At 58.5% G+C, this 24,712-nt stretch overlaps 13 protein-coding genes across 13 annotated transcripts; 8 read left to right on the top strand and 5 right to left on the bottom strand.

Moving 5' to 3' along the window:
- Window positions 1-231: 231 nt before the first annotated feature.
- On the top strand, window positions 232-1,489 carry TIF34 (translation initiation factor eIF3 subunit; the record flags this gene model as incomplete). Its single annotated transcript, XM_028623785.1, has 4 exons — window positions 232-234; window positions 285-303; window positions 385-546; window positions 666-1,489. The coding sequence occupies 4 exons, from the start codon at window positions 232-234 to the stop codon at window positions 1,487-1,489; spliced, it is 1,008 nt and encodes a 335-aa protein (XP_028475759.1).
- Window positions 1,490-2,264: 775 nt separating this feature from the next.
- EHS24_008475 (uncharacterized protein) lies at window positions 2,265-2,906 on the bottom strand (the record flags this gene model as incomplete). The annotated part of the gene is made up of 3 exons (XM_028623786.1): window positions 2,265-2,565; window positions 2,628-2,703; window positions 2,813-2,906. The coding sequence occupies 3 exons, from the start codon at window positions 2,904-2,906 to the stop codon at window positions 2,265-2,267; spliced, it is 471 nt and encodes a 156-aa protein (XP_028475760.1).
- Window positions 2,907-3,246: 340 nt separating this feature from the next.
- QCR8 (ubiquinol--cytochrome-c reductase subunit 8) lies at window positions 3,247-4,205 on the top strand (the record flags this gene model as incomplete). Its single annotated transcript, XM_028623787.1, has 5 exons — window positions 3,247-3,286; window positions 3,325-3,335; window positions 3,513-3,567; window positions 3,898-4,042; window positions 4,139-4,205. 5 exons carry the CDS (start codon window positions 3,247-3,249, stop codon window positions 4,203-4,205), a joined length of 318 nt encoding a protein of 105 aa, XP_028475761.1.
- An 83-nt stretch (window positions 4,206-4,288) lies between these two features.
- EHS24_008477 (uncharacterized protein) lies at window positions 4,289-5,462 on the top strand (the record flags this gene model as incomplete). Its single annotated transcript, XM_028623788.1, has 4 exons — window positions 4,289-4,486; window positions 4,570-4,714; window positions 4,770-5,037; window positions 5,162-5,462. The coding sequence occupies 4 exons, from the start codon at window positions 4,289-4,291 to the stop codon at window positions 5,460-5,462; spliced, it is 912 nt and encodes a 303-aa protein (XP_028475762.1).
- A 232-nt stretch (window positions 5,463-5,694) lies between these two features.
- EHS24_008478 (uncharacterized protein) lies at window positions 5,695-6,858 on the bottom strand (the record flags this gene model as incomplete). The annotated part of the gene is made up of 5 exons (XM_028623789.1): window positions 5,695-5,732; window positions 5,806-5,969; window positions 6,108-6,271; window positions 6,536-6,639; window positions 6,717-6,858. 5 exons carry the CDS (start codon window positions 6,856-6,858, stop codon window positions 5,695-5,697), a joined length of 612 nt encoding a protein of 203 aa, XP_028475763.1.
- Window positions 6,859-7,532: 674 nt separating this feature from the next.
- EHS24_008479 (uncharacterized protein) lies at window positions 7,533-8,202 on the top strand (the record flags this gene model as incomplete). Its single annotated transcript, XM_028623790.1, has 3 exons — window positions 7,533-7,748; window positions 7,787-7,910; window positions 7,952-8,202. 3 exons carry the CDS (start codon window positions 7,533-7,535, stop codon window positions 8,200-8,202), a joined length of 591 nt encoding a protein of 196 aa, XP_028475764.1.
- Window positions 8,203-8,590: 388 nt separating this feature from the next.
- On the top strand, window positions 8,591-9,866 carry EHS24_008480 (uncharacterized protein; the record flags this gene model as incomplete). The annotated part of the gene is made up of 3 exons (XM_028623791.1): window positions 8,591-8,728; window positions 8,774-9,656; window positions 9,838-9,866. The coding sequence occupies 3 exons, from the start codon at window positions 8,591-8,593 to the stop codon at window positions 9,864-9,866; spliced, it is 1,050 nt and encodes a 349-aa protein (XP_028475765.1).
- A 331-nt stretch (window positions 9,867-10,197) lies between these two features.
- On the top strand, window positions 10,198-12,066 carry EHS24_008481 (uncharacterized protein; the record flags this gene model as incomplete). Its single annotated transcript, XM_028623792.1, has 5 exons — window positions 10,198-10,889; window positions 10,928-11,276; window positions 11,315-11,442; window positions 11,482-11,934; window positions 11,979-12,066. The coding sequence occupies 5 exons, from the start codon at window positions 10,198-10,200 to the stop codon at window positions 12,064-12,066; spliced, it is 1,710 nt and encodes a 569-aa protein (XP_028475766.1).
- Window positions 12,067-12,293: 227 nt separating this feature from the next.
- Window positions 12,294-14,806, bottom strand: EHS24_008482 (uncharacterized protein; the record flags this gene model as incomplete). The annotated part of the gene is made up of 8 exons (XM_028623793.1): window positions 12,294-12,312; window positions 12,372-12,603; window positions 12,795-12,828; window positions 13,009-13,390; window positions 13,493-13,701; window positions 13,754-13,897; window positions 13,936-14,229; window positions 14,564-14,806. The coding sequence occupies 8 exons, from the start codon at window positions 14,804-14,806 to the stop codon at window positions 12,294-12,296; spliced, it is 1,557 nt and encodes a 518-aa protein (XP_028475767.1).
- A 1,366-nt stretch (window positions 14,807-16,172) lies between these two features.
- EHS24_008483 (uncharacterized protein) lies at window positions 16,173-17,921 on the bottom strand (the record flags this gene model as incomplete). The annotated part of the gene is made up of 5 exons (XM_028623794.1): window positions 16,173-16,742; window positions 16,835-17,377; window positions 17,419-17,507; window positions 17,570-17,585; window positions 17,625-17,921. The coding sequence occupies 5 exons, from the start codon at window positions 17,919-17,921 to the stop codon at window positions 16,173-16,175; spliced, it is 1,515 nt and encodes a 504-aa protein (XP_028475768.1).
- A 1,417-nt stretch (window positions 17,922-19,338) lies between these two features.
- On the bottom strand, window positions 19,339-19,740 carry EHS24_008484 (uncharacterized protein; the record flags this gene model as incomplete). The annotated part of the gene is made up of 4 exons (XM_028623795.1): window positions 19,339-19,342; window positions 19,383-19,505; window positions 19,546-19,579; window positions 19,638-19,740. 4 exons carry the CDS (start codon window positions 19,738-19,740, stop codon window positions 19,339-19,341), a joined length of 264 nt encoding a protein of 87 aa, XP_028475769.1.
- Window positions 19,741-20,746: 1,006 nt separating this feature from the next.
- Window positions 20,747-22,460, top strand: EHS24_008485 (uncharacterized protein; the record flags this gene model as incomplete). The annotated part of the gene is made up of 4 exons (XM_028623796.1): window positions 20,747-20,919; window positions 20,973-21,131; window positions 21,175-22,094; window positions 22,162-22,460. The coding sequence occupies 4 exons, from the start codon at window positions 20,747-20,749 to the stop codon at window positions 22,458-22,460; spliced, it is 1,551 nt and encodes a 516-aa protein (XP_028475770.1).
- Window positions 22,461-23,056: 596 nt separating this feature from the next.
- On the top strand, window positions 23,057-24,648 carry EHS24_008486 (uncharacterized protein; the record flags this gene model as incomplete). The annotated part of the gene is made up of 3 exons (XM_028623797.1): window positions 23,057-23,411; window positions 23,469-23,598; window positions 23,649-24,648. The coding sequence occupies 3 exons, from the start codon at window positions 23,057-23,059 to the stop codon at window positions 24,646-24,648; spliced, it is 1,485 nt and encodes a 494-aa protein (XP_028475771.1).
- Window positions 24,649-24,712: the final 64 nt, after the last annotated feature.

Here is a 24,712-nt window from a genome sequence, read left to right on the forward strand (position 1 = left end):
GACAGAGTGCGGTGAGGCCGCAGCATGGCCGGTCGAGTGCACGAGTGCATGGACATGACACAATAGTAATCAGCACGACGCAACCATTACAACTCGGTTAATAGGAATGGTTGTGCCACGGGGAAATAACGCCGTAACTCCGGGTCGACGAGAAGTTGAGAGCCGCCACCCTTCAGACCGGGCCATTGTACAGCAGCCAGCACCATATCCACCCCAAAACCGCCCTCGACCATGGTAAGCAGCACATCCGTGCATGCATAGCGCACAGCTGACACCCCGTGCAGAAGCCCATTATCCTTCAAGGTTCGTTTCTGCCGCTTTCCGCGGCGCAAAGCGGTTGAAAACAACGTACAGGACGACCGGTTGTGCTGACGCGTTTGACAGGTCACGAGCGTTCGCTCACGCAGATTGTCTTCAACGCCGAGGGTGACCTCCTCTTCACTGCGTCCAAGGACAAGATTGTCAATGCTTGGTACACCTCGAACGGCGAGCGTCTCGGCACGTACAACGGCCACAACGGTTCGGTCTGGACCGTCGCTTGTGACTGTACGTTGATGGAATGATCACACACACGCGCGCACACATTGCGCGAGAGTGTGTGTGTGTGTGTGTGTGTGATCAAGTGATGGCGGCTGTGACATGGAATCGCTGACACTGGCCTCTAGCACAAACCCGCTACCTCCTGACTGGTGCGGCTGACAGCACCATGAAGCTGTGGGAGGTGTCGACCGGCAAGTGCCTCAAGACCTGGGAGTTCTTGACGGCTGTGACGCGTGTGGCGTGGAGCGAGGACGACGAGATGGCGCTGTGCATTACCGAGCAACGAACTGGCCAGCCCAGTGTCATCAGGACATTTGCCATCAACCTCGCCGACCCCGCTGCGTCGTCGTCGACTCCTCTCAAGGAGATTATCCTCTCGGGCTCCAAGGCCACCTGCGCGCTCTGGGCCCCCCTGTCCGAGCACATCCTCACCGGTCACGAGTCGGGCAAGATTGCCAAGTACGACGCCAAGACGGGCGAGGAGGTCAACGCCGTCCACGAGTCGCACCGCGCCAACATTACCGACATTCAGCTCTCGCCCGACGGCACCTACTTTATCACCTCGTCAAAGGACAAGACTGCGCGTATCTTTGACTCGGACACCCTCGAGGAGATGAAGGTCTTTGCGACCGAGACCCCGCTCAACTCGGCGTGCATCACCCCGCTCCGCCCGTACATCATCCTCGGCGGTGGCCAGGACGCCATGAACGTCACCACCACCTCGTCGCGTGCCGGCAAGTTTGAGAGCCGCTTCTGGCACAAGCTCTTTGAGGAGGAGGTCGGCCGTGTCAAGGGCCACTTTGGCCCCATTAACACTCTGGCCTGCCACCCCCAGGGACGGGCATATGCCTCGGGCGCAGAGGACGGCTTTGTGCGCGTCCACTGGTTTGACGAGTCGTACTTCCGCAGCAGGCCATTCGGTGACCTCGAGCCCGAGGTTGAGGTGTAAGCGTTACTGTAGCTGTGTCATGCATTACATGGGTGCCGAGATAGTCAAACTGGGGAGCAATGGTGTTGCGAGGGGGGGGGGGAGGAACCTAGAACGGTCGTCTGGTCCAGTTGCAGCGGGGGCTCTGCTTCGGTGTCCTGGCACTTGGTCTAGCCCTGACTCTGACAACTTGCACACCGCACCGAGGCCAATATCCCAATCGTACACCTCTCAGGTGCAGAGCTGCCAGTCGTTATGCGGAGGTCTGTCTCGCTTGCGGACATTCACAATGTCCTTCTTCTGGTCCTTTGTCTGGATGGAGACATTGAGTGCCTGGTGCCACTCCTGACTGCCCTCCACCAGCCTGCACCAACTTCGACCTGGTAGTATCGCCTAGCCATCCCCATCTCACCCCCTTCAACAGGTCGAGGGGGCAGACCGCCAGCTCGTCGAGTCGCACACGCCGCTCCTAACCGTCCTCGCTTCCCGACCCCACCGCCCCCATCTCCCTCCCGCGAGTGCGGCTGCCATCCATGACCTTTTTTGCCGAGAATATGCTGCATGTTCGCAGCGGGCCTGCGTCCCCCAGAACACGCGCGTGGTGTCCTTGGTTTGAACGCCTACAACTGCTCTCGCGTAACTGCCCGCTGCCGTCCACTCCGTGTCTACTGCACCGCTGCCGCCGTGGTGCGTGCGGCCCTGCCCATGTCCGTGGGCCGGCCCGTCTCTTTCGTCGTCTCTAAACCTTGGTTGTTGTGGGTGTTGTCGTCGTCGTGTTTTAAGGAGAGGGGTTGGTTTAGATCGACTGCTCGGCTTCCCGGTGGGCCAGGAGCTGCTTCTTCTTCTGGGCAATAAGCTCGGTTCTGCGAGGAGTGTCAGTGGAGGCGGCGTAGAAGAGGGAAGGAGGCAGAGTTGGCGGGAGCAAGGACGCGAGGACGGGACCAAGGCGTACGTTGACAGCTGGGACATGGCGCGTCGGATCGGCGAGGTGATGGAGCAAATACTCTGTCATTACCTCACACAGGACAGTCCATGGTCCCAGCTCTGGAGAAGCAGCGGCCTGCCTGCCACATTGCTGCTTCCAGCTCGCAATAGACCTTGCCGGTCTTGTCCCCTGTCCTGTCCCTGCTCGTGCCAGTGCTCGTGTCGCGACACTCACTGCCTCTGCTCGACGTGGTAGAGGTAGTAACCGAGAGAGCCAAAGCCGACGACCGAGGCGACGTGTCCGAAGGGGCCTGCAGTGAGGTCAGCCATGCTCTACCAAGCGCCCAAGTGTCGATTGCCGAGATGTGTAGGGAAGATGTGGTGGTGGTTGTGGATGTGTGTGGTGTGGTGTGGACGCACGGGAGAAGATGTTGCGCTTCTGGAGGCCGAGCTGGAAGCAGCGGACGCCAAAGCCAAAGGCGGAGAAGCCGGCGACGGTGCTGAGGAGGGTCATGGTGGTGGTGGTGGGTATAGGGATGGTGGTTAGCAGAGGTATGTCTCTCCCGTGTAGCCTTGTGCACGAGGTGGATGCGCACACCGACTGCACGCTGCAGAGCCCAGAGCCGCCCAGGCGGGGGCCAGCGCAGGAACCACAAGACGGCGTTTTGCGGAAACGCCGTGGTGAGGCTCCGGAATGGTCACTGTGCGATTGGGCCCGAGAGGACGCTGGCTGGGAAGCGGGTCTGGCGCGGGTCGTCGGCTGGGCGGCGGAGGCTCTGGGCACAGGGGACGGAGGAGGCTGCATCCAACTGCCATCTCTGCACATCCACACCACTCCAAAACACCAGCACACCATGAGGCCTACTTCCCAGCTCAGCAGCGGCATGCCCACCGGTACGTACACATATCCCAGCTAGCGCTGACAGTTGCAGGCAAGACCTGGGTGAGTTGAAGGTTACGCGCGTGGACTCGGGACGCAGCCAATTCGCCAAAACGTCCACACTCCGAACGACATATTCAATGTGCACGTTGGCGTGCATGGAGGATGTATGGAGAGGACGGAGACGAGGACGCGCGTGCTACGAGGCAACAACTGGGAGAGTGTGCTAACTCGTGATAGTCGGGTTGGTGGGGTGACATGGGCGGCCCCAAGCAGAAGGGTATCGTCTCGTACTGTGCGTAAACCTCTTGGCGGGCAGATGTCTGTTCAAGGTCGTTGTTGCTGACGGCCATTTCTTTGTCTACCTCGTGCTCGACCTACCTCTTCCATCGCACTCGCTCCGTCTCCCTCTGGACGCTACCCACTTGCCGTCTTCGTTGTCGCTCGTTGCGATATCCCCTTCCCTCCCTCTTGACTTCTCTACTCCGATATCCCCCGCATCTTCAACACCTCGCCTTGCTCGTCACTCCTCTGGACCTCCACTCCCCTTTCCTCGACATTTACATCCTCCCCACTTGAACTGCGTTGCTGTGCACCTCTGCTCATGCTTGCGTTTGCCCAACAGCCGTCTCCCCCTTCGCCCAGAAGCCCTTGAAGGGTGCTCTTGACGGCTACGTCTTCTGGGGCTTCCGCCGCCTCGCCGTCCAGGTCCCCTACTTCATCGTCCCCTTCGTTACCGGCTACGCCGTCTACTCGTGGGGCAAGACCAAGTGAGTGGAAATGAGCGGGTCGTCGCATAAGCGCGCGGCGCGCTCGTCCTGGCGAGACCAGCTGTACCGTCATGAAGAAGTCAAGCTGACGCCCAGGTACGAGTACTTCAACTCGAAGGAGGGCCACCACGCCATCGCCGTGGCCGAGGGCCACGCCCACTAAGCGTAGACGCAATGCATATTTGAACCGGGACAGGACTGTGGTCGAGTTCTTACCGTTGTACTTACCCCTTTCCCTTCAAACCCATGTCTGCGCCACCGCGCGCCTTCCTCGACCTCGACCCAGAATGGGTGGTCAACCGCGTCTGGGGAACATACGACGACACGCGTGTGCCACAGATCTTTCAAAACGACCCGCGGCTGAGGATCTTTTCCCGCGCACTGCAAGTACTCTCCCTTGCGCTGGTGCGGTCAGGCAAGGTCAAGTGGAGGGACGTCGAGCCGGTAAGAAGGGACTCTTGTGTCTCGCTCTGCCTCGAGACGTAGACGTCATGTTTGCGGGGTATGACGATCGACTAAACGCCCAGATCAATGTGTGGAAGCGTTCCCTGCTCGACCACCAGGTCGTGGAGATGCACCATCGCGTCCAGCTTGTAATCCAGGAGCGCGCGAGCTTCCTCCAGCGGCGCGCATGCCTCGTACAAGGCGTCAGCGGACTGCACGCAAAGAGCAGTGAGCTGTCTTACGCATTTGCTTTTAGCTGTATCCACCTTGCTCATCACTACAGCCCGCCTCGAGATCCGCCTCTGGAACGCCCAGGCCGACTTTCTCGCCGAGCTTTCCTCCCTCGAGAACCGTCACGTCAACAACTTTCTCAACTCGTGCGCCTCGGCGATGGACAATGTCTTGTTGACGTTCCCGCTTGAGCGGCCAGCCTTCTGCGACCTGCTCATTAACCCCGGCCAGCGTGGCGTGCTGGAAGAGCAGTTCTGGCAGCGGCCAAAAGTGGTCATTGAGCTGTCGGTGCCGGTCCGGTTTATCACATTTGCGGACGGGTGAGCACACAGAGGTTTTGGGCTTTTAGACAGGGGTGTACGGGGTCGCGGCTGAACGTGGGACTGGAAGCGCTGGTGACGTCTTATCGCCTCACCCTCGCCGCTGGTCGTTAGGGTACAGCAGTTCCGACTTTTACTTGCCCAACGAGGTCTCTGACGAGGACGGATCGAGTGGGAGCGTGAGCGGGGATACACCGCGGCCGACGTCGAGCGCATCGTCACGTAAACCGGACTGCAAGCCGTATGGAACCCCAGACAGCGATGGAGCCTCGTGGGACGACAAAGCGCCTTCAGATCATGAAGCCTCCTCGAACGACGAAGCCTCCTGGGACCACGAAGCCTCCTCAAATGGCGAAGCCTCCTCCGACGACGCCGACGAACCCCCCATGGACGTCGAAGCCTCCTCGGACAGCACGTCTCAATGAGCACCAAGGCCTTGCTTCCCGTAATCCAGGACAATCGTACTCCCACGCTCACACTCGTTTACCCAACTCTGCAACGTTAATCACATGCATGTTCGTCGCGGCTTGGGGCTATGTCTAATCTATTCACAACGAGAAGTTTCCATGCTTTCCGGCCGACCCCAAGCAACTGACACAACTGCAATTATACCTGACCTGGAACTGCTGGCGTCCAGCTTTGTTTTCCGCGGGGAGACTACTTGAGCTGGCCGTTACTGTTCCCAACACACGTGTCTGAAAGAGGAGTGGTCGGTCAGCTCGCGCGTCACTGGGAAGCGAGGTGCGTCAAGGTGGAAATGCGACTTACTGAGGTCGACGTACGTGTCGACTACAAAACCAGTTGACCCAAGGCAGAGGCACGAGATGACCGAGCCCGACATGGCGCAGTCGGCGCACTTCTTGGCGATGGACATGTGCTGGTAGATCTTGTCTTCAGGGACGCAGAGGAGCTTGCCGTCGTCGTGGGCCATGCTGCAGAGTGTCAGTTTAGGTGCGGTTGACGTGAGATAACGTCACTGATGAGAAAACTAATCACCCCGGTTCCCATGTCGCGAACGCGCCGCCACAGGGGTGCCACAACCTGTCTCACCCCAAAACTGTTCCACTCACAGGATAGACGACAGACCCAGGGAAGTCTGCGTGCTCTCTCCAGCATCCGTCTGGCACATAGCAACCAGCACCGGACCCGTGCCAGTACTGTGCTCGAGGTCCACCTCAGCACACGTGTTGGAAAAGCCAGAGACGTCGCGCTTGCCGAACAGCGAGGCGAGGGACTGGACGAACTTGTGCCACGGCGAATGGGTTGGGGGAGGCGGGCCTTCTCCTCCTCCTCCTCCTCCTCCTCCTCCTCCTCCTCCACCACCACCACCCCCACCGCCTGGGCCACCTCCGCCACCGTTCCCAACCCCTCCGCTCCCTCCCCCACCATTCCCACCCCCTCCGCCCCAACCCCCTCCGCTCCCTCCTCCGTCCCCTCCCCCACCGCTCCCTCCCCCAAACTCGCCCCCGCCGTCGCTCCCTCCACCACGAGGGAGGACCTCGCCACGGAGGCGGTGGAGAATGAAGGGGTCAGCAGCGAGACGAGCAGCACGCTGGGCGCGCATGTCGCGCGCGGCAGCGCAGCCGTTGGCGCCCGGGAAACCTGTATAGTGTCAGTTCAACGTCACGGATAGGATCCAAGGAGCTGCGTAGCGGCGTGGTGACGGTGCTGCCACTTACACTGGGGAACGGCGCGGGGGCGGAGGAGAGGCTTGCCCTCCTGGATGGCGCGGGCGTTGGTGAGTACGGGGGTAGGCGAAGACGCGACGAGGATGGCCACGAGCGCGACGACGAGCACGAGGGCCCGTATGATGCGGAACATGGTGATGATAAGTATGAGTGATGAGTAAGAGAGAGAGCGAGTGAAGCAACGAACGAGGTTTTGTACTCGTTCTCGTCTCCTCTGGAGTCTGGAACTCGCACCGTCTATGTGATGTGAGATGGAGTGCAGCCACACATCAACCCTTTTGTGACCGATAAGGGTGCATTTTTTTTAGTGCGAGCGAGATTGTGACGAGGTGGGATTCACTTCGCGTCCCACCTTGGCATGCGTCTGCAAATTCCCACTGTGGCACGTATTGAGGTCAACAACAGGGAGCGGCATTGCGTTTTGATGAAAACCAGTCTGCGCGGTGGTGCAGTCGGGACGCGTGTGATTAATTTTGGATTTTTTTGTCCGTTTTCCGAGACCATCTCTCCACCAAGGTAAGTATGGTATATGAAAGCGTATGCCCTCGCAGCACTTGGACAAGGTGGTCCTGATCACTAAATTCCAGGCATGTCAGTACTGCACAGTACGTGAACACCCCACTTTGGAGGGGAAATCGGCCTCTGGGGACGCCCACAGCAAAACAGTGCAGGAATGACGCTGTGGGGCGTCACAGCCGCATCTCGCCTCATTGACGTGTGTACACATGCGATACTGCATGACACCTGCTAGGCATCCAAATACCGTTTTTCCCAGCCCCCCCCCCTGTCTCTGCCATCTTCATACCAATGGACCACTGGTACAAATCGCCCTCGCGCGACTTCCTCGATCTCGATCCAGAACCGATCGTCGGCGCGCTTCTCAATGGCCACGGGGTGGGATGGCCCCCGGCCCTCGACTACATGGTCAGGCTCGACCCTCGACTGCGTGTTTTCGGGCGTGCACTGCAAGTCCTGTCGCTCGCATTGGCTGGTGAAGCCGTGAAATGGACAGACGTCGAGCCAGTGAGCCGGGCGTGGAGTTTAACAGCTGACTTTCCAAGTTTGAGTGGTACAGCCGCCCACTGGAAGTCGGAAACCGACTCCATCTCGTCGAGATGTACCACCGCACAGTGTCGGCTATCCACCGTCGTGCCAGGCGACTGTGGTTGACTCCTCCGCCGAAGAGTGAGATACTTTGCGCTTTCCATTTCCACTCACTACCGCAGCCACGCTGGAGCGGCACCTGTGGCACGCCCAAGGCCGAATCTTCGAGGAGCTAGCTGACATGAGCACGATCCATGTGCGACACTTTCTCCGTTCATGTGCGCAGGACCTCGAGCACGAACCCGAGCGTCGCCAAGTCGTACTCTACGTGAACCGGCAGCAAAAGGAAGCGCTCTTGAGCCGGTTTCGCCTCGTGGAGGGTGGTGTCACCGGGGCGGACATTGGCGAAAAGGGTGGAAACAATGAACAGTAGGGTGCTGTCACTGAATTGCACTTCTTACGCAAGGCCCGAGAAAGAGGAGAAGCCGACCCCGGACAACGAGGAGCACTGCGCTTTTGTACGTCGAGATAGAGGCAGATTCTTGACACTGATGCCCCTGCAGTCACGGTTTACTGGTGTATGGTTCCCGAGGGCAACTCGGAGGCGAAGCAACAGTGTTTGAGTGCCATCACCAGATCCATGCTTCGCAAGGTGCCTCGTGCCCATCACTGAAGTGTATGCAGTTGCTTCATCTGTGAAACGTATGATTGATGATGGGACACTGGTGCGAGCACTGACGGGCCCTTACCCCATCATTCATTTTGCGCCGCGCCACCAAGACTCACTGGATCCCCCAACACATTGATCAAACTAAACGACCATGAACACCACGACGAGCGTCAAGGTGACAGCTGATAGCGTAGAACTCGCTCATCGCCAGCTGGACAGGCAGATGGAGCTTACAATGGAGAGGAAGAAGACCATGCAAGAGGACCTGGGGCACGCGCTTGCGGACGTTGTGGGTTGGATCCTCCCCGGTTGCAGCTGACGCCCCCAGTTCCAGCAATATGGGGTGTGCGCCGAGGCGGCCAACAGGATGGCGCACCAGACTGTCAAGGCGCTCACTAAACGTGTTATGGCTCGGGGCGCCGAGATGCCTACCGACAAGGACCTGGAGGAAGAGTTCGAAGTTCATGCGCTTCGTAACAAGCTAGAGGCCAAGATGCAGAGGAAGAGGGAGGAGATGATGGAGGACAAGGGAAAAGTGGGAGCGCCTCCCACGCCACCTCAGACCATCACACCTCACACTATCACACCTTCACCAACTATCACGCCGGTTCACACCCTTCAGCAGTCCCCTACATCAGTGCTGTCTCGACTCACTCACTGTCGGCCCCCTCCAATTGAGACCCAGGTTGCCTCTGCACTGGACAAGTATCTCAAGGAGCTGCCAGGTCTGGTTGCCAAACGCCTCCTGGTTGAGATGAGTGAAGTCCCCGACGTTGTCTCTCACGAGGCGTCTGTCGTCAACTCGCCAGGCACCCCGAAGCCACTTCCATCACCCGTGTTCGCATGGGGTGCAAAGGCCAAGACCAACACACCCACTACCGCTTCTCTACCCGGTCTGTTCGCCAAGGACGAGTATGTAGCAGTGAGCGACGTCCAGGTGGTCGTTCAAGAGGCTCCGGACATCATCTTGCCGGCCAACCTCGACGACATGTCCTCCGTCACCATCCCCCAGTCCCTCTCGCCACTCAACCCCGACCCTCTGCTGTCTCCAGGATCTGCCTGGGAGAGGCGGTACTCCCAAGAGATGCGCGACGTTGAGGCTCTCACCAAAGACTGCTCCACTGCCAACTTGACCGCAAGCTTTACAGACGTTCCACGGCCCTTCTCACAGTTCTCCCTCCCAGCGTTTGCCTGGGAGGAACAGGATGTCCCGTGTGGTGAGTTTCTAACAAAACGCGTTTTATTCGCGCTCACGCCTGGCAAGTGTGTACGAGGACGATGGGTGGGACGACTGTGGTTCCGGCTGTGTGATACCCTCGGTATCAGGCATTCGAATACCAGGCGAGCGAGAGAGCTTCCATTTTCGTGCATGGGCCGATGTAAAATGTCTGATCTCAGAGGCTTCTGCTGGCTGCTGGGCGGCCTGAGAGCCGCCACCTAAACAACGGCCCGGTTCCACGGTACCGGTCCCCGCGCGGGGTCTTGGAGCGCGAGGAATGCCATGTAGCGTCTACGCGTTTTCTGTTGTCACCGTGCACCTCGCTGCATGCCAAGTTGGCTATTGAGTCAACGCCATTGGCGCTACCAACGGTCATGTGGTGTGGTTGTCGTCGGCATCCGGAATGCTCACCAACTGACACTTATTGTGCATACCCTCTCACTGGATCACTGTCTCGGTCGGACCACTCCACGCGCGTACATATACCCTCTTATCTATCGCTCACGACCTCTGACGGAACCCACACTCACCACGCCAACATGGCAATCATACCACTCGATGCCCCCGCCATTCCGCAGGTGCCATTCGTGACCACGTTTGTCACGGCGCACCCGATCATCACCTCCGTCGTCGCCATCCTTCTCCTCCTGTACATCTACTGCTACCCGTACACCGAGTACACCCTCGCATACCGCAATGTCCCCGGCCCCCCGTCCAGCAGTGTCCTGTTTGGCAATCTGCCAGACATTGTGCACGACCAGACCGTCCCGGCGCCGATGCAATGGTTCAGGCAATACGGCACCACCATCCGGTACTCGTACTTTCTCGGAGCGCACCGGTTCACGACCACGGATGCCCGTGCGGTAGAGTTCATCGCGCAGCACACGGATCTATTCGTGCGTCCGCCGCAGCTCTCAAGGGTCCTCGGCTGGGCTTTCGGGCACGGCATTCTGACCGTCGAGGGCGAAGCGCACAAGCGTCAGCGGCGTGTTCTGAACCCCGCGTTTGGCGCCAAGGCTGTCCGCGGGATGATGCCCATTTTCTGGGAGTGTGCGTACGCGCTGTCTCAAAAGCTCGATGGTTTCCTAGACAGCAGTAACGATGTGGTCACTTGTCCATCGCCACCGGTCCCTGTTGACCGCGTGCCCGGTGCACGCAAGATTGATGTCCTCAAGTATCTTGGCCAGGCGACGCTGGACATCAATGGCCGTGCGGGCTTTGACTATGAATTGTGAGCAGGTTCGACGTCGCTGCCAGTTAACCTGTCAGTGGGAGCCTCGAGGAGCGACCCAACGCCCTTGCCGAGTCGTTCAACAGCATCTGGACAGAGATGAAGGTCACCATCGTCGCCATCCTCATCGACTGCTATGCCGAGAAACTCCCCCTCAGAGAGATCCGGCTCATCGAGCACTACCGCGGCAAGACGAGGGCCATTGCGGACGACATTGTCCAGCGCAAGAAGCGTGACCTCCAGGCAGAGTTTACTGAAAAGATGGACCGCAAGACCAAGATGGGCGACGACCTCGTCACTCTGTTGCTCCGCGCCAACATGGTCCCCGACCTGCCGGCCTCCCAGAAGCTGTCAGACGAGGAGGTCCGTGACCAAATCACCAACTTTGTAAGGCAACAGCGTTTGGCCAAGAGCTGACCTCTTAGATTCTCGCCGGCAACGAAACCTCTGCCACTGCGCTGGCTTGGGGTCTGATGCGACTGGCCCAAAACCTTCGTGTTCAGCACAAGCTCCGTGAAGAGTTGATGGCCGTCACCGAGGACCATCTTGACTAGTGAGTGCGTCGCCGCGGGCCATACTTACCCCTTTCCAGCGACGAGCTCATGGCCCTGCCATACCTTGACAAGGTCACACGCGAGATTCTCCGCCTTGACCCACCCGTCCCCGGCGCACCGCGCATGGCGGCCGCCGACGTAGTCGTCCCGCTCGCGACCCCGATCCGCGGCCGTAACGGCAAGATGATGGACCACGTCAAGCTCCGCAAGGGCGACCAGCTCGTCGCGTCCATGATCGAGGTCAACCGCTCCAAGGAGCTGTGGGGCGAGGACGCCGACGAGTTCAAGCCCGAGCGCTACGACAAGGAGCACCCCACCACGCTCAAGGTGCCCGGTGTCTGGGGCAACGTCATGACCTTTATGGGTGGCCCGCACAACTGCCTGGGCTACCGGTTCGCCCTTGCCATGATCAAGTCGATTCTGTTCGTGCTCATTCGCAACTTTGAGTTTGAGGAGCTGCCGAGCAAGCCGGTGTTCTTGTACAAGATCGGGTACGTATCATGCCCAGCGGTTGACTGTTGCTGACACGTCACAGTGTGGTGCTCCGCCCATACGTTGAGGGTGAGGAGTCGGCTGGACTGCAGATGCCCCTCCTGGTCCGGCCAGTGCAGCAGGCAGAGTGAGAGTGTGTGAGGCTGTGAAGCGATTGTAAATTCTGGTGTCAAGGTGCACGGTGTGAGGTGTCTGTACCCATGGATGATGATGGTAATCCTTGACAGTGGCAGCTGTGCGCTCTTCTCCAACCGTTGATCGGCTTCGATGTATAATGCGTTCATAAAGGCTATACCTCAGCTGTACCAGTACTGCAAGTTCCACCCGCTCCCAAACACTTCTCACGCCAGTTCGCTGCTTAGTACACGTACTCGAAGCTGTGTCGTCAGTTGTCGGCGCCTGTCACGTCTGCTGCCACCGTGCAGCTCGGACTCACTTGGGGTTCTGCTTGTCGGTCATGTTGGAGAAGGCAGTCTCCGAGGCATCGATAGTCGTGACCTCACCGCGCTCACGAGCAAGACGCTTCTTGCGGTTCTCATAGATGAACGCGTAGCGGAGGACGAAGAACAGGATAAACTCCAGGCAGTTCGCGACGAGGAGAGAGCCGATACCCAGCTGGTACTTGGGCGCCTGGTTGGTCTTGTAGAAGAACGGGCCAGCGATGTTTCCTGTGGAGGTCAGTGCTTAATTCGGAGGATCAAACAGAGGATAGACGGGCGGGGAGAGGGGCGTCGGTGGCGGAACCGACTCTCGGCAAATTTAAATTGCCCGGTCTCTCTTCACCACTTTCTAGGTATTTTAACGTCGTCTTTCACCTCGACAGCTTGCCTATGGCCGCGTCACGAAAATCCTGGCTTACCTAAGCAGGCTCCAAACCAAATCATTCCGCTAACCTGGGACGCGTTAGCAACGAAAGGAATGTGGACAAGCAAGTGTTGGGACTCCGAGAGAAGAAAGGAAGGAAAAAATAAAATAAAATAAAACCCCTTTTCTCTTTCTTTTTTTTCCCCTTCCCCCTGTTTTCGGTGACAAACGCCGCGCGTCCAATCTCTCTATTCTCTTAAGGTACTCACTATCATCTTCTTTGATTGACCTCCTGTGTTGGACGTAATGAGCGAGAGAGAGATAACGAAGCTCGACTGATAGGAGCCGGTCAAGTAGAAGCAGATGAGGCGCCCCACGTAAGCGTCCTTCGGGGCCAGGAGGAATCCAAGGGCGCCGGCGATGGTAGGGAGCATAAAGAGCGCGCAGACGAGGGTACGACTGTTCTTCGGGAGCCTGTCGTTCAGAAGAGCGCCAGCAGTGATCCAAATGACGACGAAGGCACCCTGCGGGATACCGAGAAGCGCGGTCTTGAGGGTGTCGAATCCGAGTCCCTTGATGACGAGGGTACTGAAGTTGCTCAGTCCACCGTTGGGAATGTTGGCGATGAATCCGAGGAGGGTGAACAGGTAGCTGAGGGTGTCAGCATGGAGGAACCACGTTATAGACTCTCGGGCGCAGTGCCACAAACGCCGATCAGTGCCACTCGGTCATCTCCGCAAGTGCCACACTCACGTCTTGTAGTCGGTGAACGCCTCCCTGATCTGGTCCCAACGGATCTTGCGCTGCTCAATACCCGTCTGGTTCTTGGCCATGCGAGCAATCATGATGAGTTTCTCCTCATGAGTGAATCCGCGGAAAGTGGCTGGCGAGTTGGGAAGAACATAGCCGAGAACAAGTGCCCAGGCGGAACAGAATGCGCCGACAATGAGGAATTCGTACCTCTGGGACGACCGTCAGCATGTACCATCACGGGAGATGGGGAGGGACACTCACCCAGCTTGCCATGGAGCCCTTGATGTTGCCAATACCGTAACCAATTAAACCGCCGCCGGCAACACCGACGCCGTTCCAGACATACCAGGCCGAGATACGCGATGGCTGCTCGGCCCTTGTGTAGTACATACTCGTGATGAGCATCTGCGGGGTCAGCCCGAAACAGGGGTCCTCCAACTCACGAATGCGGGGTCGGCGATTGCCTCGAATGCGCCGCTCAGAACACGAAGCGCAGCGAGCGAAGCAAAGTTCTTGACAGCTGTCTGGCACATGAGAAGAGCTCCCCACATGAAGATGTTGAAGGCCAGATAGTAGGCGGGCGGGCAACGCTGCATGATGAGGTTGGAAGGGATCGCCCAGGCGAGCCAACCGAAGTAGAAGATGGACGAGAGCCACGAGTAGTCGGTGCCGACGAGCTTCAAATCATCCTTGATGCCGAAAATTGCCGCGTACGACAACGTGGTCTTGTCTACATACTGTCTGTCAGCTTGTTATTGATGCAAGACCGTTTCCCAGTGCCCAAGTGTTGACGGAAGTCGAAGGAAGTAACGAGAGGTGGAGAATCCGCGTGGAATGTCCCACGGCGCCACGGATCAGCCGGCAAATGCCGGCTGAGCCACGTGATGCACCGGGCCGAATGCCGAAATGCCGACATTTGGTCACCCGAGTGGGGGCTAGCGTTGGAGTGTGACCACCAACAGCGCGACGCCTCTGCGAACATTGCAAACAGGCGTGCAGAAGAGGCGGAAGTCCTCCAGCAGTAGTGGAGCTCCCGTTGTCGTGTCGCACACAGGCATATCCAGAACTCACGTAGAAGAAATAGCAGATTCCAAGAGCGGGGAGAATGCGACGGTCAAGCTTACGCTTCACGCGCTTTTCTGCCGCAGGGTCGATGTCGCCGTCCACTCCGTACTTGGCAAGTGCTTCAGCATAGAGGTCGGCGTGCTGTTGAGCGATTTTCGAAGCGGCTGACGTGTTGACAGCGACAGCCTCCTCCATGCGCTCCTCGTCAAGTCCTTTGTCGAATGACTTCCTGTCGTCCATGGTCGCCATGTCTGCCTTTGATTGCAGGTGGGGGAGAGGTTGCTGGTGATCTGTGGGATTACGGAGGAAACCTTCGCTTGAGAACAACAGGTACTTATATGTAGGAGGATCCAAGCCTGGAGAAAAGTAGGGCCGGCCGGCACTCGGTGTTCTACGTTCACGGCATACCTCCAGTAGGGTATGTACCTCTATTTCCTATGAATCTTGGCAACGCATTTGACCTGAATCGCAGCTGGCCGGTAGAGAGGGGGCCACAGAACTCCATACCGGGGCAACGCGGGAGGTACGATGCCCCGCAAACCCACCAACGGCGACACCGAAGCCTCGTTGCGTTGCCACTGGTGGTATCTGCCCTGTTGCGAAGGTTGCTGTTGGACGGGCGGTCCGGGCGGCCCGTTCCTCACCTAGGTCCCCCACTTCGGTAATTGACGGTCTTCGATCCATGTTGTTGGAATATACCGGCCGCATCGCACCGGCCACCGGTGTCGATTGAACAGCTGGCCAGCTGGGCAGCTCTGGAATTAGCTGTGGAATCTGCTGATTGATGACCCACTAAAGTTCGCGGGATGCCCTCCAGGCTGGTGCTAACAACGGCATCGGTGCCTTATAATCCACAGAGTTCGTTGCGTCACAGGTGTCCGATTGGCGATGGGATGCTATTGCCACTTGAACTCTGCTACCGAGGACAAAGTTCGAGTCAGACAAGGGGAGCCTCGGCGGAGCGGCACAGCTCGGTAAAGTGCCCGATGCCCCAACCTATCGAGGGCCCGTGCCGGCAGAGGACAAGAAGAGTATCATGGAACTGCTCCCCTTGTCTCTTGTGCCTCTTCTCGTCTTCTCCGTACGACGCCGCCCCTTCCCTCATCCCAGCCAAGAGACTGCGCCGTCACCCAAGTTATCACCAAGTCGAATGACCGGGCGTGAAGGGAGTCGTCCAGTAATCCATGGAGGCCATCCTCTGTGTGTGGAGATGAACTACAGGGCGGGTCTCCCTGTTCCCGTCGTTTCCAGCAGGGTAAAGTCCGCACGGAGTACAGGGGTGGACGATTGTACAGGAACAGAAGTGTTATGCCAGCCGTGTTCAAACTGCACTAATCCCCAGTAAGACCTGTCCGGGACCCATCCGTCCTGAATATGGATCCTTTACAGAGACATTACATGGCGTGCTTACAGTTCGCCAGTGCATAACGCACTCAATGCCAAGGTGTATTTGATTTCCCAGCACAGGGCGCCGAGTGTGGCGCCCGCGTTAACTCGGGTGCCAACACTCTAATGATCTCGCTGTCCGCTGTCGAAGATTGCCTATGCTTGAACACGAGCCGCAGGAAACATTCCATGTCTTTATGTAAAGTAATCTATCCCAAGTGACAGGGTTCTACGACGAAGCCTCGCTCCCCTCAACCGTCTCTGCAGGTGTAGTCCCGGGCTCGACAGCCTTGGCAACCTTTTTCTTCGTTGGCACGAGGGCCCACAACGCAGTGTAGCCAGCAATCATGGCGACAGCGATAGGGTGCACAACCCAAATGCCCTTGGCGTCGGCGATCGCGCCAGCGATAAAGGGCACTGCCGCTGCACCAGCGCCGCCCATGGCACCCATCAGGCCCATGACGCCGGCGCGAATGCTGTCGTCGAGCACTTCGGACACCACCATCAGTCCGATAGGGTAGACCGGACCCAGGAACGCTCCAATAAGGGCGTAACAGATTGCGTTCCCGACAACATTGTGCGTGAACCAGATGATGAGCTCGAAGACCAGAGAAAGCAGCGAGTAAAGGTAGATTGACCTTTGATAGCCGAGCTTGTTGGTGACCGGGATCAACACGATGCGGCCGACAGTCATGCCACCCCAGAAACCAGTCGTGACGTAGCCCACCTTGGCGCTACCGCCGCGTTCGCGCACCAAAAAGGTTGGCGCCCACGAACTAATGGCGACTTCCACACCAATCTGCGAGTCCGTCAGCCATCCTGCCACCGGGCACGTCACCGGGCACGTCACCGGGCACGTCACCGGGCACGCCACCGGCACAACACACTCACGTAGATGAAGCTGAAGCCGAGAAGCGCATAGACAGCAGGAGTGGAAAAGATGAGCTTCATCTTGGCACCGCTCGAAGCCTGTGCCGTGGGAGCGCTGGCTTCGTCGTTGGTAACCTGTTCCGCCTTGGTAACATTGGGGACGACCGCTCCTGCAGGCTCAATGATAGTTTGGGTGAGGTGGTTGTTGGTACCATCGATTTGTTCTTCTGTGCGCATGTCGAAACACACGAACATGACGACCGCCGAGAAAACAGCCACGCCGGTCGCGACCCAGAAGTAGAGGTACGACTTTTCCTCCACGTGCTCGGCGAAAGCTGTCGAAGCGAGTGGAGCGATCGTGCCGCCAAGTGAGAAACAAGCCTGGACCAGCTGCATTGTGTTGCTGGCGTTAGGAAGACGAGATGTGAGGTTGTTGACCTGCGCATCCTGAAGTCCTAGACCGAAGCCGGTGAAGATGAACGCCACGAGCCACACGGCGTAATTGGCTCCCGTGGCCATGAAAATGTAGCCGATCGCCGAGCAGATTGCCCCAAATGTGGTAGACTGAGGTCAGTACATAAGCATGCCATGCTGTAACAACTCACCAAGCCAAAGCCGAGGCGGTCCGTGATCCAGACGTTGAGGAAACCGGAAAACATGGAACCCACAAACCCGGTGAGGTAAATAAGAGACACTAGAACATTGTCAGTCTCGCCAGCCAAACGTCACCTTGTCACTTGTCACTGCGGATCTCACTCTTAAGATAGTTGATCTGCCAGTTAGTTTCCTGACCCAATTCCTTCTAGCTCACGTTGTAGTGCTTCTGGAGGGAGGGAATGAGGGGGCCGACCGAGCCTTCCGTCCAGCCACACAGAATCATTGAGAGGCAGAGTCCAACGACAATGTACACGCGCCTCCATTTGGTTGGAGGAGCCATAGGCCTCCGCAGACGCTTAAAAATGTACACTTGCGAGTGGGAACCTGTCGCCGGTTGACCGGTCGGTGGAATGGCAATGTTCTCCTCAGCAACAGTGTCGCGGTTATCGGCGACCGCCGAAGGTGGTGTGTGAGCCACTTTCTCAAGCTCCAAGACCTCTGGAGACCCCATGCTGCACGCGGTGTGATGGTATTGTCTTGGTGTGGTTCTGAGTAGGATGCAGTGGCGAAGAATGTGGTGATGAAGACGTGGTCTGGAGCTCTTCTTCGATCCGAAGGTCTTTATGCGAAAACTAGTCGCTTGCGGGGCAATGGTGCGGTGGCGCGACGGTTGGTTCCCGACACGCTGATTACTGATTATCCGTTAAAACTGGCGCGTGACGCGAACTCCTGGAGGACATGGGTACGGGAGGGCATACACCAATACGATACGCCTATGTTTCGCGGCACTCTAAGCTCAAAAGCACATTTACCGGCCAGCACAGGATGTACAGATGTCGGTGGGGCTTGGTGCTTGTGCTTCGGAGGTTGCTGATTTTTCCGAAGCTGTTGCGGGGCCCGAGGTGAAATCGACCGACTTGGGTGGCCAGATGAGGCAGAACGCGAAGGCTTCGCGACGGTCAGGTGCAAGACATCTGGTGTTGCTATGGGATATCCCGCCGCTTGACCCGCGCTGTGAAGGCGACAATGTCCGTACAAGTCTCCGTGCGCTCGATTACAGGCATTCTCCGCATCTCGGAGCAGCTCCGAGTCTGGGTTATGATGGTTGGTGGTCTAGCTCTCTCAGCCTTCATATGATGGTGTGTTGGCCTCCTTGGTCGTCGTCTCCCATTTCCGCGTTCTGCACACTAAACGGGTGACATGTAGCAGCTCGAGTCCACTGCATAACTGTTCGGCTCGGAAGGGGAATCGCCACCTCCCCGTCGGCATCGCTGCGTCGCGGTCTCCTTGAGCCACACATGCCTCGAAATGACCGTGATGCCCGTCATTGTCGGCCATTGTCGGCCCGCACCATTCCAACCGGCAGTGGGTGGAAGAAGATCAGCCGGTCCGCAGCTGTCAACCAGTCTCCAGCGGCCAGCAAGAATGTGCTGTGGCGCTGTGGACTGCACTCCACTCCATGACATCGCGACATCGTGCTTATGAAACATATTATTCGGGCCGAAAACAAACCAAGTCGCACTTTATTCGACGTTTGCCGGTGCATTGAAGCAACTACCTGCTCCGAACAGTCGCGCCCAAAGTGTGTTTTGTCCGCCAGTCCCGCCCCTGTCTACCGCAGAGTAGGTCATTTGGCATCCCATGAGCTGATGTTCCCATGCACAACAGCCTGGGATCTGCGGGGCCCGTGTCATGGACCTCATAGAGTGTTTTACTGGCTTTCCCAGGTCTTCGCGTTTGGGTACCTTTGCTCCCACTTCTCAGTGTCGGCCAAGAAGATCTCACGACAAGGTGCCGGAAGTGACCCGGGTGGAAAAAGGCCTATACGGGTTCAGACTGGACTTCGTGTCCAAGTCGTCACTCACCTCCGTGCACAGACACGTTTCCTGGATCGCATTCGCCGGTATCGTACAGCGATCTGGCCCCGTTTAGCTTCCTCAACTGGTACCCAAAAGGCTGCCAGACAACTCACGATCCGCACTCGCCGCAGAAGTACCGCCCTACCTTGAGTCCAGTGTTGCCAATCGTGTTCCACGTGCGGTACTCGCCTTCGATCTTGAAATCAGCGGCAGGGAGCTGGAGAAGGAAGGCAGCGCTGTGGCCGTCAGCAACCAGTCGAAAGGGATTCAGCCTACATGGCCCCCGTGAACTTCCTGCAGTCGATACAGTCTAACGTCAGTCTCCGATGTATGGGCACAGCATCACAGTGCTTGACCACGAGACTCACGGCAGACATGCAACCCATCTGAGGGTGGCTTGAGGGACACCGTGATCTTGCCGCAGTTGCAGCTACCGTTGATCCATCCGGGGTTCCCCGACGCTGTGGCCATCGTGAGATGAGTCTGAAGGTGAGTAGCACAATGGTGACGAGGGGATCAATATGGGGAGGGACGAGGAGTCTGCCTTGGCCGTCTGTTGCCGCAACAAGAGCCGGCGCCGCGAGTCGGGTGGAGGCCGACCTTCGAACCTGCGATTGGCACCAGTGATGCCCAACTCCTAGCAAACCTCGGTAATGATGGGGTTGTAAACGGGCTTTGTTTCTGGGATCCCACACAAGGGTACAAGGGGGACGGTACGTTCAGTCCCCTCAAAAGGCCTTCGGGATCCCGAGTCGTTATCGGTCAATTGGCATCTGCCTCTCGGTCTCCCGTCTGGGCAACTGTCTGCAGATGGATTCACCAGAATGCCTACACACAACAGCTCAGCTCAGCTCGCCGCGGCACCGTTAGTGCAAAAGACCTATTTCAACCCCGCCTCCACCTACGGCCTGCAGATGAGGCCCCGCGCTGGCCTCGGCGCCCACGTCGCCATCACGGCTGTGTTTCGGACCGGCGAACGTCAGACCATCGTGCTCCCCTGCTCCTGTCCAACGCTGCACCTGTATTCAAGCGAGACGGGCGACACCATTGCCGGATCTTCATCGCGATCGTGGCCATCGTCGGTCTGCCAGCCTGCAGGGCAATAAGAAAAGTAACGTTGAAACCGAGGAAAATACAACTACGCGCGTGTAACCTCCGCGGTCCGCCCCGGCCGAGCGGCGACTGGCTTTTTAACTGGCCGCTCCACACGCCGTGGTCCACTTGGAGTGATGCGGAGCACCATTGATGTATCCACCACACCCACTTCCCCACGCCGCTGGACCGCTCTGTCCCCGCTTCCCAGCCCCACACGCTTGCTGCGCTGGCGACAGAGGGGCTTGCTTGGCAAGGCCAGCCGGTACTTGGGCCGGGCCATTGAAACATTTAGACGAGCTCAAGGAAATGTAAATATCAGCTGAGACGAGGAAAGAAATGTCGCCCTCTTGGCGCACCACCAACGTCTCAAAGCATCGCCACTATGATTTCGGCTTCTAGGCGTCTGACCAAGTTCTCCGCCGGCGTGCTCGTGCGCGGCTTTGCGACCTATGTGGCCCGCCAGCGTGTCAACAAAATCTACCCCAGTGCGGCCGAGGCTGTCAAGGTTGTCAAGTCTGGCGACACGATTCTGTCTGGTGGCTTTGGACTCTGCGGGTTAGTCTGGTTGAGAACTCTACATATGATGAACAGGGGCTGACAGGCAACAGTATTCCCAACACCCTCATCAAGGCCATTGCCGCCCGCGGCAGGGACGAGGTAAACAACCTTACCATCGCTGGCAACAATGCCGGTGTCGAGGAGAAGGGCCTCGGTGCGATTATCAAGGAGGGCCAGGTCAAGAAGATGATTGTCAGCCACATTGGCGCGTGAGTCACCAAAGGACGAGCCGTCTCGCTGACGCTTGTGCAGTACCAAGCTTCTTGAGAACATGTACCTCCGCGGCGAGATCGAGGTCGAGCTCACTCCCCAAGGCACGATCGCCGAGCGTATCCGTGCCGCTGGTGCTGGTATCCCCGCCTTCCTCACCCCTACTGGCGTGGCCACGTCGATCGAGAACCCCACCGTCCCGATCCGCAACGAGACCGCCGATGGCCAGCCTGCCAAGTTTGCCGAGCCCCGCAAGGTCGTCGAGATGAACGGCCGAAAGTACCTTGTTGAGGAGGCTCTTCCCGGTGATATCGCCCTCATTCATGCCCTAAAGGTCGACGAGGCTGGTAACACAGTGTTCCGATACACTGCTACCAACTTCAACGTCCCCATGGCCAAGGGCGCCAAGCTGACCATTGTGGAGGCCGAAGAGATTGTGCCCACTGGTAGCATCGACCCGTCGCAGATCCACCTTCCAGGTATCTACGTCGATCGCATCGTCAAGGCGCCGCGCAACACCGACATTGAGTCGCTCGTCCTCGCCCAGCCGGACGGGCACGCCGACGAGGCCGCGCTCGGCAAGGGTGCCGCCGCTGCTGCCCGCACCAACATTGTCAAGCGGGCCGCCCAGGAGCTCAAGGATGGGTACTATGTCAACCTCGGCATCGGCATGCCCACCCTTCTCCCGGCCCACCTTCCCGAGGGACGCGCCGTCTGGCTCCAGTCGGAGAACGGTCTTCTCGGCATTGGCCCTCCTCCCACCCGCGAGCAGGTCGACTCGGATATCATCAACGCCGGAAAGGAGACCATCACCATGGCCACTGGGGCGGCGGCCTTTGACTCGGCGGAGTCCTTTGCCATGATCCGTGGTGGGCACATTGACGTTGCCGTTCTGGGTGCTATGGAGGTTAGCGCCAAGGGCGACCTTGCGAACTGGATCATTCCCAAGAAGCTTGTCAAGGGTGAGTAGGGCGGAGCGGAAGATCTTCTCACGTCCTTTCTGTATCGTTCTGAGCTGACTCGTCTCAGGAATGGGTGGCGCCATGGACCTTGTCTCATCGCCTGATGCAACTCGCGTGATCATCGTCACGGACCACTGCAACAAGCACGGCGAGCCCAAGATTGTCGACACTTGCTCGCTCCCACTCACCGGCGCGCGCTGCGTCTCCATGATTGTCACCGAGCTTGCCGTATTTGAGATTGACCGCAAGGAGGGCAAGATGACGCTCACCGAGCTCATGCCTGGTGCCACCCTTGATGAGGTGCGCGCCAAGACTGGCGCGTCGTTCGAGGTGTCGCCCGACCTCAAGACGGCCACTCTGGACTAAACGGCTTAGGCGTACATGGCGAGTCGCGGGAAGCCGATAGGGATTAGATAACTAGAAGCAACAGATTAACCAGTAGAGCCCGGAGTGGCAGATAGCATGGATGATTTAGACAATCCTCGTTGATCGTGACGGCCGTCGGTCTACCAACCAGGGTTTTGTTTTGGTTATGTTGCCGAAATCACGGGATGCCGACATTACCCCCCCCCCCCCCCCCCCTGCGCGGAATTCCGGCTGAGTATCCACCAAACGAACACGATTCCGCGCGAGGACCCCACCGATGGCCAGCACTTGTACGGACCTCCACAAGGGTGATGTCTGACAGCAATTGGGGCATACGAACGAGACCACGTCGCTTCCTGGCAGTGTGTTGATGGTGCAATCCGAAGTCCGGTTACTCCGCCGTCGGCAACCAGGGCGGCTCTGTCGGCCTGCGCCGATCTCCCAGCCCACTTGATCTGCTGACTGGTTACAATCCCGGAGTGACCGACCGCCGCCAGCCAAGAACCATCCTACCCTTTCTCATGATCCTTCGACACCCTCTTAACCGTTCACGCGTTCTGGTTTCTCGAACCCACCCACACAAACAGCTCATCAGAATGGTCCACGCAAACTTCAAGCTCAACGACCCATCGCTCCTCATCTCGACCGGATGGATCAACGACAAGCAAGTCAAGGCCGTGTCTGGCCGCAAGCCGTTTGAGGTGCAGGACCCCGCGACCGGCGAGGTCTGGGCGACTGTCGAGAACATGGACGAGCTCGACACCGACGCCGCTATCGCTGCTGCCACCGAGGCGTTCCCTTCGTGGTCGCAGGTGTCTGCGCGCCAGCGCGCAAGGATGATTCTCGAGATTGACCGTCTCGTCCGCGAGAACAGGGACGACTTTGCCAAGCTCATCGTCATGGAGACCGGCAAGGCCCTTGTCGAGGCGCTCGGAGAGGTCGACTATGCCAGTGAGTACGCGTAGCAAATGTTTACCCACCTTGACCTTTCGACGCTAATGCAACCAGCGACCTACTCGTGGCTCATTGCTGGCGAGGCCGAGCGCATCCACGGCGACACACTCAAGGCCAACGACAACCCCAACGTGCGCTTCTTCACCCAGCGTGTCCCCGTCGGCCCCGTTGGTCTCCTCTGCCCGTGAGTTGCTTTGTTGCCAATCAACTCCCGACATTCCTGACTCTCTCCAGCTGGAACTTCCCTCTCGTCATCGCTCTGCGCAAGCTCGTGTCTGCCCTTGCCGCAGGATGCACTGTTGTGATCAAGCCCTCGCCCGAGACTCCATGCACCACCCTGGCGCTGGCCATTTTGTGCCAGCGCGCCGGTGTGCCCCCCGGCGTCGTCAACGTCGTCACTGCGTCCAACCACACCACGCCCGCAGTGGGCAAGAAGATGTGCGAGGACAAGCGTCTCAAGAAGATTTCGTTTACGGGCAGCACTGCTGTCGGCAAGCTCCTCATGTCGCAGGCCGCGTCCACGCTCAAGAAGTTGACGCTCGAGCTGGGCGGCAACGGCGCGTGGATCGTGTTTGACGACGCCGACCTCGACAAGGCCGCCGACGCGCTCATCGCCAACAAGCTCCGCCACGCCGGCCAGGTGTGCGTGTGTGCCAACCGCGTCTTCATCCAGGCCGGCATCTACGACGCCTTTGCCAAGAAGATGGAGGAGCGCATGGCCAAGCTCAAGTTTGGCCACGGACTCGACGAGGGCGTGACCAACGGCGCGGTGACGACCGAGCGCGGCGCCGCGCGCGCCATCACCATCATCGACGACGCCGTCAAGCAGGGTGCCACCCTCGTCACGGGCGGTAAGCGCTTCGGTACCGGATTCCTCGTCGAGCCTACCTTGCTCGTCAACACGCCGCGCACCGCGACCGTGTACACCGAGGAGATGTTTGCGCCCATCGTCTCGCTGTACAAGTTTGACAACGAGGCAGAGGTCATCGGCCTCGCCAACGACACCGACATGGGCCTCACCAACTATGTCTGGACCGAGAACATTTCGCGTGCGTGGCGCTGCTACGAGAAGCTCGAGAGCGGAACGGTCGCGCTCAACACTGCCAACGCGTCGACTGCCGAGGCTCCCTTCGGCGGCATCAAGCAGTCGGGTATGGGCAAGGAGGGCGGTTTGGGTTACGGTGTCGAGGAGTTTACCGTCGTCAAGCTCGCGGCCCTTACTCTCTCGTCGTAATGTCCCGGTAGTCGTAGAGTCGCGTGATGCAGCAAGTTGTACAAGGGATAAGACCACTGGAACA

Source organism: Apiotrichum porosum (assembly GCF_003942205.1).
Source record: "Apiotrichum porosum strain DSM 27194 chromosome Unknown scaffold_7, whole genome shotgun sequence".
NCBI lineage: Eukaryota > Fungi > Basidiomycota > Tremellomycetes > Trichosporonales > Trichosporonaceae > Apiotrichum > Apiotrichum porosum.